Source organism: Alligator sinensis, unplaced genomic scaffold, assembly GCF_000455745.1.
Source record: "Alligator sinensis unplaced genomic scaffold, ASM45574v1 scaffold886_1, whole genome shotgun sequence".
NCBI lineage: Eukaryota > Metazoa > Chordata > Crocodylia > Alligatoridae > Alligator > Alligator sinensis.
The window spans coordinates 1,572,350-1,590,383 of NW_005842040.1; the positions used below are offsets into that span (position 1 = coordinate 1,572,350).

General features: G+C 40.6%; 1 protein-coding gene across 2 annotated transcripts in view; it reads left to right on the plus strand.

Annotated features, from left to right (window-relative positions):
• The window catches only part of IKZF3 (IKAROS family zinc finger 3), a 59,609-nt gene that overhangs the window by 34,007 nt on the left and 7,568 nt on the right, over nucleotides 1-18,034 (plus strand). The window contains exon 6 of one of the 2 annotated variants that reach the window (XM_006022546.2): nucleotides 1,680-1,796. In XM_006022546.2, coding sequence (XP_006022608.1) covers nucleotides 1,680-1,796 — 117 coding nt within the window. Of the gene's footprint in view, nucleotides 1-1,679; nucleotides 1,797-17,840; nucleotides 17,910-18,034 lie in introns of those variants that run through there. The other variant, XM_025202928.1, reaches the window with a different exon arrangement.

Below are 18,034 nucleotides of genomic sequence, written 5' to 3' on the forward strand. Positions count from 1 at the left end.
TGAATAACTGATATTATCTATGGTATTACACTTCATAGAAAAAAGGCTTAACTCCACAAAGAGTCCATTTAAAGTGAAATGATTTGACATGAATAAATAAGATCATGATTTGATCAGGTTCCAACACAGCAATACTGAATTCAGTCCTGCATCAAGAGTGAGATAGAATTTCATGTTTCAAACACCTCTCAGTCAGCAAAACAGTAGCCCACTTTTGCACAGTTGCCAAACTATGAGAATTACTGGTAATAATCTTACAGTCAGAAGCTTTTTGTGAATGAGTTAGGAAGAAACAAATAAATAAGACTTCTATTAAAAACAATAAGGAGGCTGATTAGTTGGTAATAATTTACATTAATAATATTATCATGGTATCAAAAGATACATATCTATTACAGATGTGTTTTTATATACTACCTGGATATTTCTGTCATCACACAAAGTGCTGTATTTGCTTTGTTCAAACCTAGTTAAAAAATCTCAGGCATATTTTTAGGAATTCTTTATAAACTTAACAAATTTCTTAGGGTGAAACTCATATCCCTGGGCCTCACAAAAAACTGACTAATCTATTGGGTTTGGGGGCAGGGTACAAAATCTATATCTGTACCTCAGAACAGGCTTGCAGTGCAGCCCTCTTCAATGAAGCCTTAGGGTATAGAAGTCTGTGTAAACACAAGTCTAGTAACACCTCCCTTTGGTAAGCAGCCACTGGCCTTTTGTCTTCCTACTTGCCCTAAATTACAGTTCTCCTTTGGCAGATAAGATTCTTAGGGTAGATCTGATATCTTTTATTAGACCAACTAAGACAGTTAGAAAAATTATTCTTTTCAAGCTTCCAAGTACAAACACCTTTCTTCAGGCAGAGGGAGCATCTGCAGTTGGGTGTTTGTACCTAAAAGTGTGTTTGTACCTAAAAGCTTGCAAAGAAGAATTTTTCCAACTACAGTAAAAGCTCTGTTATATGGCATCCCACAGGAATGGGGGATGCCGGATAACAAAATATGCTTGTTGATTGAGCGGCCCCAGCTGCTGCTTCTCCCACCGCATCTGGGGTGTCCCTCCACCCCTCCCACAGGCCCTGCGGGATAGGGGGGCGGGCCCTGCACAGCCCCGCACAGCCTGTTATGCCCCTGAGCTGTGGGGGCTCATCAGCACAGGCTCCTTTGCCCCCAGCCATGGGGGCTCAGAGAAACTGGAAGTGCTGCGGTGGGCACTTCCAGTTTCACTTTATCTTACAAGCCAGCATGCCTTTTAGTAGAGCATGCTGGCTTGTAAGATGCTGGATAGCGCAGCTTTTACTGTATTTTAGTTGGTCTAATAAAAGATATCAGATCTACCCTAAGAACCTTGTCTGCCTACATCCTTAGACCAACACAGCTACAACCAACACACCCTGAGTTCTCCTTTGGTGCTTTCGTAGTGTATAGAAGACTTCTGCTGTAGTATGCCAATGGTGGACTTAAGGAATGAAGAGAACCTTTTATGGGCTCTCCATACCAGAATGAATCGCACTATTAAATAACCTTAATAGTACAAATACAATGTTTTCTCCAGTTATACAGAAACGTGACGTATTCTCCAGTTATGAGCTATCAATAATTCTGTACTAGAATGTCAAAACACAGTGTTTCTTCCACATATTTTGATTATTTTGCCCTGCTGTCATTCTGTCCTAGTGGAGAAGCCATACAAATGTGAGTATTGTGGACGGAGTTACAAGCAAAGAAGCTCATTAGAGGAGCACAAAGAGCGATGTCGGACTTACTTGCAGAGCGCTGGCATGTGTGAGCCTGGTAAGTTTGTCAAATCACAGTGTTTTGTTTTGTACATTGCAGTGCCTTAAAAGGGGCATCTGGCAAGCTGTTAATTTGCAGCTTGAATATAATTTTCACTACAATAATTTTCAGTAACCCAAGGGCTTCAGATCTTATAAAAGGGTCTAGTTTAATGCAACCCTCAGGCAGCTGGTTAAAGAACACTTTTATTTTAATCACTTCTTTATTTTACAGTTACTTTCAATAAAACATCCAGAATACTTTGTACACAGCATTTCTGTAGGTGACACTCACATTAAGTTAAATTAGTTCTATATTAGCACTATTATGGGGTTTATTTTATTGGATGAGTTGGTTCCCATTTTTTCTTTACAGCAGAGGCTTACATCTGTGTGTTCCTTTTACAGATATTTTTCAGTAGAATACTATTGGCTGTTTCCCAATGCATCCCAATATGTAAGAATTTGAAAATGTTTAAAATTGCAGTAATTGAGATTTAGGAGTTAGAAATGAGGTGGTATCCTTAAAATCCTTAGAGTAAATCAAATTTTGCTCTGGACAGAAGCTAAAGGCTTGGGGGATGGAGTTATTACAGATTAGCTATTCAGAAATAAATTATTCTAATATTATAAAGCCTTAGTCTGTCTGTATGTCTGTCTATCTGTAACACTTTATTCGCACTCCTATTGGTTGTCTGAAACAATCAATCAGAGTGCTGCAAGAGCATTTTGGACAGGAGGCGGTGGCGGCAGTGAGGTGGAGCGCCGCCATGATGACAGGGATGGAGTGGCTGGAGTGGGGCGACGAGACCAGTGCAACTGGCCATTGCAAGCAGCAGCAACAGAACAGGGGAGCCAGGCCAGTGCTGCTGGCCTCACCCCGCCTCCCCCGCCCCTGCTCCCCGCAGGTGGTGGTGATGGAGCTGGAGTGGGGAGAAGCCAGTGCCAGTGGCCTTGCCCTCCCTTCCCACCCCTGCTTCCTGCAGGCGGTGGCAGCACAGGGTGCTGACTGAGGGGGATGGAGGGGATGTGGGGGCAAGCTTCCCCCTTCCCTTCCCCACCTCTGCTCCTGGGAGACAGCAGCACTCCATCCCTGCCCCCGCTATCATTCCTGAAGGGCGATTGGCTAGTTCTAGAGTAACTCTGTGTGTGGATTCTCTAACTGCAAAATAAGAATGCTTTGTTGTTCTTTGGTTTAATCCATTTTGAGAGTAGACTAAAAATAATATTCATACATGGAATTATTATGGAATAGCTAATGCACTTTAAATTCACATCCTACCTTAATCTAAATTAATTTACCAGTGTAGCCAAGACCTCAAATGGAAAATATTGACTAATAATTAAAGAAATGGAAGTATTCATAGTATGTTTAATTCTATTGCACATGGTGGATTAACATAGTTCAGCTTGTGACCAACTAAATTGCCTGACTAATAGAGGGACAGTTCTATTACCCACTCTGGTCATATAAGTGCCCTCATTGCAGGAATAGGATTGCCCTCTGGAGACATGAAGATTTTTCCTTATTCATACAATAAGGTGCTTATGCGCCCAGAGGGTACAATAAGGTATTTCACTTGGTGAAATAGAATTCTGTCCAAAAGTTTTGTGTTCTATTAGCTGTCACATTTTTATTTGGCATTTGAAGGGAAGCCAGGAAACTGGCATATAGGTTGATTCATAGAGTGTTAATATTTGGTAATGAGTTTCTGTTTCTTAGAAGAGTTGAGCTGCTTAAATAACTGGCATAGTATTCAAAGCCTAGGTTATGATGCTTTTTATTCTAAATTGAAGCAAAATAAAATAAAAATAACATTATTCTTCTGAAGATAGTGCCTAAGATGTGTAATGACCAGAAATAGCTTATTGTTAATGCAGGCAATCTGATGTTACATTCTCTTTAATCCTCATATTTTTCAGGTGCTAGAATTCCTTTATTGGGAAGGGAACATTTGTCTCCTTTTTAGAAAGCTCATTTCTGGTAACAGTTTGCATCTTTTATTTTTCTTTTTGCAATCCCAGTTCATCAGTTCTGGATTTCTGAAAATATGTCACTTACAAAAATAAAGTGATACCACTCTGCCCTCCTATAGCTCCTTTCATTGGGGAATTTTAAAGCACAGACTTCAATTAATTAAACCCAACTAAATGTAGGAAAGTGTTTGTATCCCACTTTATTTAGGAAAAGAAAGGTTGTGGTTTGACTTGCTAAAAGTTTACAGAATTAATCAGTAAGTGAAGTCTAACATCACAGAGTTCTGGCTGGCAGTCTTCTTCTGTAACAGCTAGAAAATACTTGCCATGAAAAACAGGCATAAAGGGCCAAATCCTGTATCACTGATATACACCTAAATATATACGTGGCTTATGTGGCTCCATAACTGCTAACTTTGGCCCTTAATGCCTCTGGCACAGTGTAGTTAATATTATTTGACTAAAAAGCAAGCAATGGGATAACTGTCCCCCATTTGGAGGAAGACCCTGAATGCAAATCCAAAGCCAAACTGGGTCTCCTGCTTCCTGGGAAAGAACCCTAACCATGATGCTTTAGGGGATGGGTGGGCAATTATTTGGGCTGCAGGGCCACTTAAGGAGTTTCAGTGAGCTGTTGCTGGCCGGAGGAGGGAGATGCTGATCCAGTGTGATGAAGGGGTGGGGGCCTGACCTGGGGTTGGGGGGGAAGTGAATTGATCCTTTGTAGCCCATGGCCCGTCCTCCCCCACCCACCATCAGGGACATTGGACAGAGCAAGTGGAAGAGGTCTCTATGGATACCAGCCTGGGACCCCCGCAGGCAGAGTGTGCTCAAGCAGGCGGATGGGATGGGGCCATGGATGGGCAGGGAGCAGAACAGGTGGGCAGGGCCATGATCATGGGACAGAGACAGCACAGGGAGGGGGCCCAGGACAGAATTACAGTCTGCTCCCCATGTGTACCTGCCTGCAGAACTGGTGCCCATAACAGGGACATGCAGAGAGTGGATTGTGGCTCTACCCTGGGCCCTGGCACTACACTGTCACTACCCTGCTATCCCGGTCCCACCTACCCATCCCACTCCTGGATGCCACTCCCACTGTGGGCCAAGCACACCCTGCTCACAAAGCTACTGGCCACTCTCCATGGGGACCCCATCCACCCACCCTCCCACTCAGGGTCTGCATCCCCAGCAGTAAGTGTGGAGCTGATGGGCTGGGGTGCCCAGGCAGTGGGGCAGGTCCAGCAGCGGTGTCAGAGATGCTGCCAGCAGCAGCCAAGCAGAATGAGCTGCTGCTGCAGGGGCTGCCAGGAAGCCAAGTCTGTCTGCTGTACTGACCCTGCCCTACTGGGTTTCCCAGGGACCACGGGACCAGATTTTGCCCACCCCTGCTTTAGGGCCAAATGATTGGCCTGCTACTGCCTTACTTCTGACAGCTATATATATACTTGAGAAATTCTTTTTTGACACAGGTGGAAATAGAATCCAAGTGATATGCAAGTGCCAGAAATTGCAGTTACAGAGCTATGTAAATGCCACTTGGGTGCAGAAAGGAAAGTAGGATTTAGGCCAAAGTATCAAGCAGTTTACAGGGGGTTCTCAGTTTCAGTTTCTATTCAATTACATTTGGTTCTCTTTTTTTTTCTGAGGCAGAAAACTTAAATGAATGATTACTTCTGATGATAAAAGTGAAAATTAAGATAGAAACCAAGCAGAAATTAATGTGGAGTGTTTAAAAAAAGCAAAATTCCCTTAGCAGACATTATTATAAAAATGTATATATTCAAATATCTGAGGGCCTTAGACTGCGCAGCACACAGGCAGACCTCACCAGCCATCTTGGTTTACTGGGGCTATGTACGGTCCTCTCTATTTGAGTTCCAGTCCCTTACAGAGATGCCTGTAGCATAAAATGTTGCACAACAAAAAATTAATAAAATAATGATTTATAGAAGTAAATTTCATTTGAGTTTGATAGGGTGCTTTGTTTTTAGCATGTAACATACGTCTTAGGGTATCAGTCAAAGTACATGGTGAACTGTGTCAGCAAGGTTTTGATTTTCATGACAGCCCATACATATTATAACGGCATTATGCTTCATATATGCAACATATGCTTCCATGGTGGCAATCATACTGAGATGTCCAACACTCAGAAATGTGGTCCTGAGAACTTTATATCTATTGTAGTTTTCTGCTTTACAGTGATTCTCATAATTGGTACTCATTTCAGAAAGGCAACATTTAACTTATCCAAAATCTGTGAAATGCAGTACCTAGTAAAGTAGTACAGTATGCCATAAATTGGTCACAGAGGAAATATAAATTTCCAGTACAGTATTATGCATCAGTATGTTCTATCTTTAAGACCTTCACACCTTAAAAACACTGATGTGTTTTTAATGGTTTTGTAAGTTTTATGAAAAACAGGAACTCCAATCTTGCTGAGGCATTTCCATTCAACTCTCAACTGATTTGTGCAGTGGTAGATCAGAGAAATGTAGGGCGGGAAGAGACCTCAGGAGATCATCTACTCCATCCCCCTATTAGACTGAAGTGGAAGAAGTATATCTAGACCATTACTGATACATGTTTACTTAATCTGTTCTTAAAAACTTCCAATAAATTAGAATTAGATTGGTTTGACATTATTTGTTCTTTATAAATCCATGCTGACTGCTTCTATTATCCTATTACAGTGTTTTTCAACTGTGGTTTGTGGACACCTGGGGGTCTGCAGACTATGTCTAAGGGGTCCATGAAAGATGCCTATGATCAATCAAATGTATGTGAATACCCACACTTAAAATTCAAAGGGGTCCGCACGTCCATGCAAAATTTCCAAAGGGGTCTGCATCTTCATTCAAAATGTTTTAGGGGTCCACAAATGAAAAAAGGTTCAAAACCACTGTCCTATTATCTTCTCTGTACTTATAAATTAATTGCTTAGTAATTTGCCCTAGTATCTTTTTGGGTATCAAAGTAAGGGTCAGTGACCATGTCCTTCTGTTGTGCTATTTTTAAAGATAAGCACTGCCTTTAAAACTCTTCTGTAGTTCTCGAGACCTTGCCTGTCCTCCATAAGGTCCTGCTAATGCTTTGGTTAGTTCTTTTAGTATTGTAGGGTGACTCATTAGGTCCTGAACATCAGTTGTTATATTTTGTCCTCATTCAATTCAAAGAATGTGTGTTGATCACAATTGTTGTTACAAAAAAAGCCTAACTTTAATCAATATTCCAACAGTTCCTACTTCAGTGTGCTCTTTCTTCTAATAGAAATGAAATCTTCAAATGTCTTGTCAGTGCTTCTCATGCTGATAATGCTGCTGCTGTTTTTAATGATAGTAGCATCCAAAGGCTTAAGTGGGATACAGATCTCAATGTATTAGGTTTTTTAAACAGTGTAATGGGAGACACTTTGGAAGACAAAAAGCAACAAGTAAATGTACTAGAGGTGTGCATGAAATGTGGAAAAGAAGTATGAGGGTAAAATCAATAGGAATGTGTGTAGTAGGTTTGGAGTGTTGTTGTAGTTGTCATGGTTCAGGATATGTACAAGAGAGAAGGATAGTTTTGTGATAACTTTTATTGGACCAACTGGGTTTGTTTACACACGCTGTTAATGCAATTGAGTAAACTCCAGCACAGTTTGTGCTTGAGTTTATTGCTCCAGGCATGTCATTTGCATGTGCACCCGGGACCACAGCACATGGAACCAGGTCGGAGCAGCCTGAGCTGGCAGTGGGCCCAGAGGATCAGCTGGCCAGCCTGGGGCTGGTCTGACCTGGCTCAACATGCTGCAAAGGGGTTGGCTACAGCACAAGTGTGCTCCAGTGTGGAGATAGGCAGCCCCGGCAATGAAGCCACCCTCATGCTGCAGCCAGCCCTGTCAGCATCTACACGTTACGGCTCACTAAATAATGCCACCACAGGGCAGTACTTTTTTTTTTTTTTACAAGTATTAACCTATGACAGCATTTATTAGTTTACTGTGGCCTAACAGTGTTGCAGACTTTACTACATAGCTAATTAAGCAACTCCACAGTAAACGTCTCTTGTAGACATACCCACTGTGTAGTTGGGAGACCTGTTAGATAGCTTTCAGGCATCAAATGCTCTTCCTCAGGAATGTGTGGTTACATGAGACTGACTGTGATGACAATGAGTTAATTTACCTATGAAGCAAGGGGACACATCAAGATCCTATTCTGGCTTTTTTAGACATTCAAGGGAAAATTTTCAGAAGTACCATAGTTACATTTTCAAAAGTGATTGGGCACTTAGGAACCTAAGTTATTTTTTAAGATGGTACTTAGGCACTTTAGAAACTGTTACCTTCAGTCCCAGAACTGGGTGAGTATAGTGATTATTACGGAAATAGATCAGCCTTTTTCATTTGTTCTTTTCTCTGAAATCCAGAGCAGGGTAAAACCAAAAGTTCTGGGTTTTTTTTGGAAAGAAAGCCAGATACCTACTTTGCTGTAAGCCACAAAGAACAAAGCTGGTAGCTCTCTTTTTTGGGACCTGACTTTTAAATATAGTTAACAACAGCTGTTTAGACTCCAGACAGGTCCATTTTTTGGTTTCCATGCATTTCTCCACCTCTCAGGATGACAAAATCTTTAGCCAGGTCCAGTATTTTTTTCATTCTTCTCTTTACTGATTTCCAAACTCAAATGCTAATGCTCCTACATCTTTTTATGTCAGATTCATGTAAAACTACTTTAGGGTCCATAGGATCTCCACACAAGTTGAGGAATATTTAGTCTTTTTAATGACTGTTGAACAAAATCCATATATCTAAAGTCACATTCAAAAAGCTTAAATGTGATATCATGAAATTGGAAATCATGGAAATCACATACTTTCTCAATGCTTGTTTCACTCTCTAACATACATACAGTATGTATCTCACAAGGAAGATGAGGCATATTAATGAATGTTTATAAAGTTCTTTATGGTCTAAGGAAAAAACAAAATATTAATAGTGGTAGTATCATCAGAATGCAAAGTATGCTGTGGAAACATAATGTATTGCTCAAAAAAGAAGTGAGGAAGGACTTTTAAATTATCATGTGAAACAAATGGACTAAAAGAACGGGCAAATGTATACATATACATCATCTACATATACATATATGTGTGTATGTATATATTTATATCCATATATATATCCCCCAGAACTGTAGTTAAACAATATTTTCAATAGTGTTGAAGTCATCCGTTCTCTTAAAATCTTAAATAATTTCTCATTCCATGCTAGTTTTAATGTAACTTTTCCCAAATGTAGCATTCTGATAATATTAGTGAAAAAAGATTTTATGTAACAATTTTATTAGAATGTGGCTCAGTCACTGATAACAATCTCTGGTCACATCCTTCTCATTGCACAATAACCTACCTTTCTGTTCCACCTCCATTATGTAGTGACCACACAGTGATGTGACAGGAAACAATGCCTCTAATTTGAGCTTCACTTAGCACTTTAGGGTTTTGCTAACGATGCCCGCATGTTCTAAAAATTGTAGTCACAGTTACTGTGTGACAGAAACCACATTATGGAAACAATTAATTACAGGCCAAATGATAAAATATTAATGCTCATGACTGGAAGTAAAGTACTAGTTCTCTCTCACTATAGTAAAATATTATTACTAGTTCATAGACATGACTCTGAAGAAAAGAGCTGTTTCATCTAACTTCACAGTTAGGGTGGCTAGCATCTGCAACCAACTTCCAAGGGAAGTGATGCTGGCTCCTACCCTGGGGGTCTTTAAGAAGCGGCTCGATACCTACCTGGCTGGGGTCACTTGAGCCCAGTTTTCCTCCTGCCCAGGCAGGGGGTCGGACTTGAAGATCTACAAGGTCCCTTCCTACCCTACTTCTATGATTCTATGATCTAATGGTTAGAGTAAAGACTAGTGTGGTGTTCAGTAACAATGAATAGCTCATGTTTATATAGTGCTTTTCATCACTAAGTTTTTTAAACATAAGTTATTACTGGGTCTATCTACACATACAATTAATACAATGTGATAAACTCTGGACCAGCTTGCTTTGGAGTACACTGCTCCCAGGCACAGTGTCTACATTACACCCAGGACAGCAGCACTTTGAGCCAGGGTGGAGTAGCCCCAGGCTGGCAGCAGGCTCAGGGGGTCAGCCCTGGGTTCCAGGTAGCAGTGCTGAGCAGTGGAGGGGCTGGTGGGGGGGCAAGAATGCTGAAACTGCAGAGCCGTGTGGATGACTCCAGGAGCCTGCTGGTAGCCTAGGGCTGCTCCACTCCAGCTGAAAGTACTGCTGTCCAGGTCACCGTCCACATGTGCATTGCAGCACAGTAAATGACTCCACAATAAGATAGTACTGTTTCTGAGTTAGTTAATTTACTGCACCCTAATACCAGCAGAAGTGTAGACAGTGATTCTTAATCGCGGACCAAATTAGTCATCTCTGCAGTAAAGCACAGGAGTAAATGCACCCACAGGAGTAGATGCACCCACTGAAATGCAAATACTCTTGGGGTACAACAGCATTTAAAGCTCTTCATGGGAATCTGAGACGCTAAATGAAAAATGCCATAACCAGTTGCAACTCCAAGGAGAGTTTGCTAAGCAGAAAATAGTAATATTTGTTTGAAAGTGGTCAGGCCACAGAGATAAATATGTCCTAATCTTGGGACAATTGCTGTAACGAAGAGCTTGACTTTGTTTCATCTGGAAGACCTCTTCTCATATTCATGACTATTAATTATGAGGGCTGTGGCCAGTACTAGCTAAGAGGGAAGAGTGTTATCAGTCTGTGACATTTGCTGCAGTACTCTTGTAGTTTTTGTTCCTGCTCTTTCATTAAGGTAAATTGAAGTCAGTATTATTTGGTATAAATGATGTTTCAAGATTGCAGTCTGTAGTAAATCTAACTCATTAAGGGTCTAGATTTTTCTTCTGCCTGTGCTTGCATAAGTGACTTGACCCTCCCTGCCATACCAGCCAGAATTTGTTTTCACATAGTTGTTGCCTTAAATCCAAGTATTCCTGAACTATCTGAGGGAAATAAATGACAAAGTACCTGTGCAAGCTATATGTAAATTATAGTATTATCTCCATCTTGAAATGTACCATGTGTCCTTGGAACACCTCATGAACAAAGGTAGGGAGAGGGAATCAAGAGAGCTGCACTCCGTTCGTAACTTTACCACAGATTATGATTTTGAACACATTATTTCTTCTGTGCCTTACTTCTTTAATCTATGAAATAGATATAAAGAAACCTACCCTTTGAGGATTTTTTTGGTAATTTTAGTGACAAAAAATGCTTCTTGACTGCTAAGCACTTTTCTTTGGCCATTTATTAAATAGTTCACAATGAAGAGGTAGAAGAAATCATTGCAAACCTGATGCTGGATGAACAGAGCTGCATTGATTACCTGTGGGAGGATATAGTAAACCCTCAGCCACCCATGTCATACAACAAACAAATGGCTTTCTAAAAGTATATTATGCAGAGGTTGGCAAAGATCTTTTAAAGCTTACAAATAGAATGTGGTATGTTTTCTTAAAAATAAATGACTGCTAGCATGCTGCTAGCATGCAGAAGAAAACCATGAAATAATGAAAGACATACAACAATCTTGAAGATTTGACATTTACAGATGACACAGAACATGCTATGTAGGTCAGTAGTTATTGTCTCTTCAGCAATCTCTTCTGTGCAGAAAATATCAGTATTACTGCTGTAGGAAACTGTTTGCGTTTTTTAGACTATAATGTATTAATGTTCCATCAGTAGTAGTAAGTGGCATTTATAAAACAAGTAATGTCATTAAAATGCTAGGGATAAAACCTAGCATGGTTTTTGGGCTGAGTAAGGTGTTTTGTATTTACCATTCCTTACTCCTAGGATTCTGCTGATAGATGTAGGAACGGGAGCTGAGAATGTGTACTTAAAATAAAATAACATGGAGGGAAAAACTAAAGAGAGGAAATGTAGAAAGTTTGAGAGGTGTAGGGGTGCCTGAGAGAATAAAAAGAAATAGAAAAAGCAAACAAATTATTATAAATTTTGGTAGGATTTGGGAAGAAAAAAACCAAAAAAGCAGTAATGTTATTACACAGATTTATTATGTTCATTCTTGCTTTGATGTTTCTTATTCCAATGAAAACCTGGGGGAAAAATGCTCTCAATTGGAAAATATATTATTATTATTTGGCTTGTTCTGGGTGTTCATTGGGCACATCTACACATTAGGTCTGTGCGAGTCGACAGTGATCCGATCTGGCTTCGGATCCAGTCGCTTCGGATGGCCGCAATCCAATCTGGAACTCCGGACCAGGTACCGCCTCGATCTCGCCGAAGCGGCTCTGAAGCTTCGGAGCTGCCTCAGAGATCTGGCCATAGGGTATAATGGGGAGTCAATGAAATATACATAACTCTGTTGTTTTTGGTCCGATTTGGATGAAACCTGCAGGGATGGTAGCCTCTGCAGAGAGCATGAAATCCACCGAGTTTCAAGAAGATTGGTGCAGGGGTTTGGTGTCATCTGTACCTCAAATTATTGAAAGCAAAACTCCTGTCACGTCTACGTGTTACAACACAGAGGGGTCAAAACTGCAGAGGTGGTAGCTCTTACTGAGGCCACAAAGCCTGCCAAGTTTCAAGAAGATCGGTACAGGGGTTTGGGGGGAACTGCACCCCAAGCTGCAGACAAGCAAAACTGTGCTATGGGTGACACTGCGTGTTAAGGCGCAGCGGGGTGACAGCTGCAGGGATGGTGGCCCCTGCTGTGACGCCTGCCAGCTGTGGAGGAGATCGGTGCAGGGGGTTTCTGGGACCCCGCACCCCTAGCTGCTGACAGACAAAACTTGTGCCAAGACTGTCTCTGTCTTGGGGCAGTTGATTGTCTGTATTGATTCTTTCCTCTCCTTAGCCTGGTTTTGTAGGTGCTAATTGATGCTCGTTAAGTCATTATGTAGTAGCTAGGTCCTGTGTATTGAGCTGGTCCCTGAGTCCCTGGTCCCTGAGTGAATCATAATTGATTGATTGATTGATTGATTGGTAACTGGTAACACAGTAGCTTAGCAGCCAGGCCCCAAGCCAGAGACAGTCAGTCCCACAGCACCCATGGCACTGGTTTTGCTTGTCCGCAGCTTGAGGGGCAGTTCCCCCCAAACCCCTGTACCGATCTTCTTGAAACTTGGCAGGCTTTGTGGCCTCAGTAAGAGCTTCTAGCCCTGCAGTTTTGACCCCCCTGTGTTGTAACACGTAGACGTGACAGGAGTTTTGCTTTCAAGAATTTGAGGTACAGTTGCCCCCAAACCCCTGCACCAATCTTCTTGAAACTTGGCAGGTTTCATGCTCTCAGCAGAGTCTACCATCCCTGCAAGTTTCATCAAATCAGACAAAAAACAACAAAGTTATAGATATTTCATTGATTCCCCGCTATATGGCCAGATCTCGGAGGCAGCTCTGAAGCTCTTCAAGAGCTCCAAACCGCCTTGGGAAGCCTAATAAGGCCAGCACTTCAACCCGGATGTGCTGCTTCAGACCCCGAAGCGTCCGAAGCTTCTCCGGATCCGAAGTTCTGTCCAAAGCTTCGCACAGCCCTACTACACGTCCCTACTGTGCAGTTGTTACTGTGCAGTCGTTTAGTACTTGCTTTAGCAAATATGGGGATTTAAAAAAAAAGTACTTGCTTTAGTACTTTAGCAAGTACTAAATGACTGAGCACTAACCACTGTTACCACGCAGTCACAGCAGCACATAGGTCGATTCCAACCCTGCTGAGCTCATTGCTACTGTGCAATAGCATTGGCGTCATGGTTTGTGCTCATCGATGCTATGTCACCATAACGAGCTACATCACTGTAGCTCATTGCTATGGTGATGTATTATCTCACGTAGATGCTCCCATTTTATTCTTCCTATTAATACAATGCTGCTTTATACAATGAACCTGCAAGTTACAAGCTTATTGGGTGTTGGCTGTTTCAGAACTTGGTTGGAAAACTTTAAAAGATAACCTCCAGGATGCATAAGAAATGGCACCAGGAATTCAGTAGAGCTACTTTTCCTCCTATATTAGTGTTGAACCAATATCCCAGCTTGGTGCCATCAATTACTGAATTATGGGATGCTCCAGCTTTTGGATGAGGTATAAACTGACATCCTGGCATTGAAGATCTCATGGCACTGTATGCAAGAGTTAATCCAAAAGTCCTGGTTAAAATCCAATTTAGCTAATTACATTGTGTCTATCTGTCTTTCCTATGCAGTTTCTACTGTTGCTGATATTCTGTCTTTCGCACATTTTCTCATGAAAATTGTTATGTAGTATTTCAATACTGTCTTATGCTAGAATAAGCTGAATGCTAGCACCCCATAAAGTGATCTTTGTTTATATTTGTATTGGTTTTTTAAGTTTGAAAGGCTCATTGGGACAATTTGGAAAAAAAATCACAATAGAAAAGTAATTATTTTTAAGGCACCTTTATCATATATATAAATCAATGGGGTTGTACCCCCATGAAACCAGAGAAACACATGCATGAATCAGACTCTGCTATCCTATGAGTCATATTCGTAGCTAGATTTCAGGCCTTAAACAGTTTGATACTGAGCACTTATGAAGCACTTTACATTTTCAAAATGCTGTATAAACATTAAAAAATTATTAAAGTTGAGGTTTGGTGAGTCATGCTTAGTACTGACTGAAACTCATCTCATACTAGTGACAGTAACAGTAAACAAGTAAGTATTAACGTATTTTGTAATGAACAAAAAATGCCGCACAATAGCTTAGAGGAGGATGATACTTCATTTTTGGTATATTTTACATTATTTCTACTGTTGATTATTGGCAACAAAAATACATTGGCCTACATCTAATACCTCATAAAGGGTGAGTCTACACATGCATTAACGCACTTTAGTTAATGTGCATTAAATCTAGTGCCTCCATTCTGCGGTACTAGGAAAATGCACGTAATAGGCATCCATGCATGTTTTCTAGATGTGGGGGGAGAGGCTTTTAATTACAGCAGCTCCAAGAGCCCCTTTAATTAAAGCACCCAAAGTATCTTGTAGATCAGTGTTACCAGCTTCAAAAGGTGGTGGGGGTGCTTTATCTAAAGCTCATTCAACAAGCTTTTGAAGCACAGGGATGCTGATACACAAGGCATGGATGTTAGCTGGAGCATGGTCACTCCAGCATGCTCGACTAATCAAATCTGCTCCACACTCATGTATAGGTACCTTATTAGCCTGTCTTAACATGCAGTAACTAAAGAGCATGGTTTTTAAAGGACACTTAGGGCACCTATACATGTGATGGAGCTCTGTTCTGGTGCGTGCTAATTAGCACACGCCAGAGCAGACTCAATCGAGTATGCTGCAACTCTGCTGGAGTGTTCTAATTAACACACTCCAGCAGCCTACACATCACATGTATTCAGTGTCCCCGCATTTCAAAATGGTAGTGGGGACACTTTAATTAAAGCTCATTGAATGGGCATTGAATGAGCTTTTATTAAAGTGTCCCCGCTGCCATTTTGAAGCACAGGACATTGAATACATGTGATGCTGTGGGCACTTTAATTAGAGCGGCTTTCAGACACCCTTAATTCACATTAGCCTATTTTAATGTGCATGAACTAAATATCACATTTTTAGTGGTGCTTTAATGCATATTAAAATAGACTAGTGCTCATTAAAGTGTAGACACACCCAAAGTGTGTTTAAGTCATGGTAGAGTTGGGGTGATATTGTAGCTATGATGATCCTGGAAAAATGAATCAACTATAGAGTTGGGAGGATATAGATAAGACTTTGGGTACCAAGTACCCTCCCTCGGGTCTCTCAAGAGACCTGTGAGTGATAAAAAATATCACTCACAAGAACTGTTGCCACTTAGCAAGTCTGCATTACTTTAAAAGTATCTGTGTTCTTCTTTCATGATAGATTTCTTTCCTGCCTAAACCATGCACCAAATACTTGCAGTATCCAGGTATGATACTGTAAAATAAAGTTATTCCATTATAGTAAGGTTACCATGGTCCAACCTGCTGTATGATCTTGTGAAAGTAACTTCCCCTCTGTGATCCTCTTTTACCACTCCCACTCTTTTCTGCTTTCCCTTTTAGACTGTAAGCTCTTTGTGGCAATATATGTCTCTTATTACATTATTTGTATAATTCTATGTGCATGCTTTTATCCTAAGGTAAATGATAACTAGCCCACAGTATCTTATCCCTCAAAGAAAGACAGGTGAGCTGCTGTGGACTACCTTTCATTAATCATGAGGTAAGAGCATGCACACAGGCAGGTACAGAGGAGTAGCTGTAAGGTCTGACCCTATTTACTTTTTGTGGTAACTTACTCATGTGTCCATGCCTTTAATGTTACTGCATTGCCTTCTTTTGATTTCCATCTGTGACCTCAGCAAAAATGATAGGGCTAAATAAAGTCATACCACTCATTCAGCTTCTGTTGGCTGGTATTTACCAAATATTTGATCTTTTTTTTTTTTTAACTCCAGTACCTGGGAAGCTGGGGTATAATCACTACCGTGGGTATAATTAAGAACAAGGTGTCTATGAGTTTAAGATATCATCTTCCGCAGTATTTTAAGGAGCACATCAGTGTTGATTTCTGAAGGGTCCCTAGTCTTATAATAGAGTCAATGTACAGTTCATGTACTGCTGTTCTGATAACTGTTGTGAAATCCCAACACATCTCAAATAATTGATATTGATATTGAAAATATTTTGTTACTTTCCATATTAATTATAAAAATGATATTATGCTTATATTTTTTATGCCCCAGATTTTCTTCAATTCCTGCAGTAGCTAATTACTTTTGTCAATCTACTAATGATGGTTAGTGCACAGTCATTTAGTACTAGCTAAAGTACTAAACCAAGTACTTTTTTTTTAAATACCCATATTTGCTAAAGCAAGTACTAAATGACTGCACAGTAACAACTGCACAGTTGGGGGCAGATGTAGATGTGCCCAATGAACACCCAAAACAAGCCAAATAATAATAATAATATATTTTCCAATTAGGAGCATTTTCCCCAGGTTTTCACTGCAATGAGAAACATCAAAGCAAGAATGAACATAATAAATCTGTGAGATAACATTACTGCTTTTTTGGTTTTTTTCTTCCCAGATCCTACCAGAATGTATAATAATTTTTGTTTGCTTTTTCTATTTCTTTTTATTCTCTCAGGCACCCCTACACCTCTCAAACATTTTCCTCTTTTTGGTTCTTCCCTCCATGTTACTTTATTTTAAGTACACATTCTCAGCTCCTATTCCTATACCTATCAGAAGAATCCTAGGAGTGAGGAATGGTAAATACAAAACACCTTAGCCCAAAAACCATGCTAGGTTTTATCTCTAGTATTTTAATGTTTAATGTAGCATTACTTGTTTTATAAATGCCACTTACTACTGATGGAACATTAATACATTATAGTCTAAAAAACGCAAACAGTTTCCTCAAGAGGTAATACTGATACTTGTATTTTCAGTTAAACATTTTCATCAAATAGAAAAATCCACAATGAAACACTCTATCTGCTTTTTTATAATGCAGGGGTTTTCAGTCTTTTTGGATCAGTGTACCCCCAGCAGCTGGACACGGAGTGGGAGGGTGGCGTGCAGCCGAACACAGTGTGACAGCAACCATCGCGTGCAAGCATCCCCTGCCCCTCCTCCCCATATCCAGCTGGGTGGGTGGTGCCTGCACAGCAGCGCAGGGTGGTGCATGGCGGTGCTCTGTCCTTGCCCACCCGCGCGTACCCCTTAGGGCCTTCTCAAGTACCCCTGGGAGTATGCGTACCCCCCGGTTGACAACCCCTGTTAAAACACATTTATCAGGTCATATAGCATATATTTTTTGAACAGTTATGATACAACAACAACAACAATAACAACAATAATAAACAACCTGTCCCTGTGGAGAAAACTAAATTTTAGGGGGAGTTACAGCAGTTAAATTCAAAATGAGTCTAGCAGTACTGTGATGAGGTGGCAAACATAATAGGTTTAGCTTGTCCAATCTAAACGTCTGCACAGTCTCTGTGAGGTTGACAGCATGCATGGTGTGAGATGGTGAGCACTGGCTAGTACACCTAGAGTCTTACTTTAGAAAATGGTAAGTTACTTAAAATCATCAGAAGCCACTAGATTAAATGAACATTACATAGAACAAGATACCTGCATGGTGTTCCTATGTTTATAGGTTTTGGGCAATTTGATAATTTTTAAATAGCTCTGAAA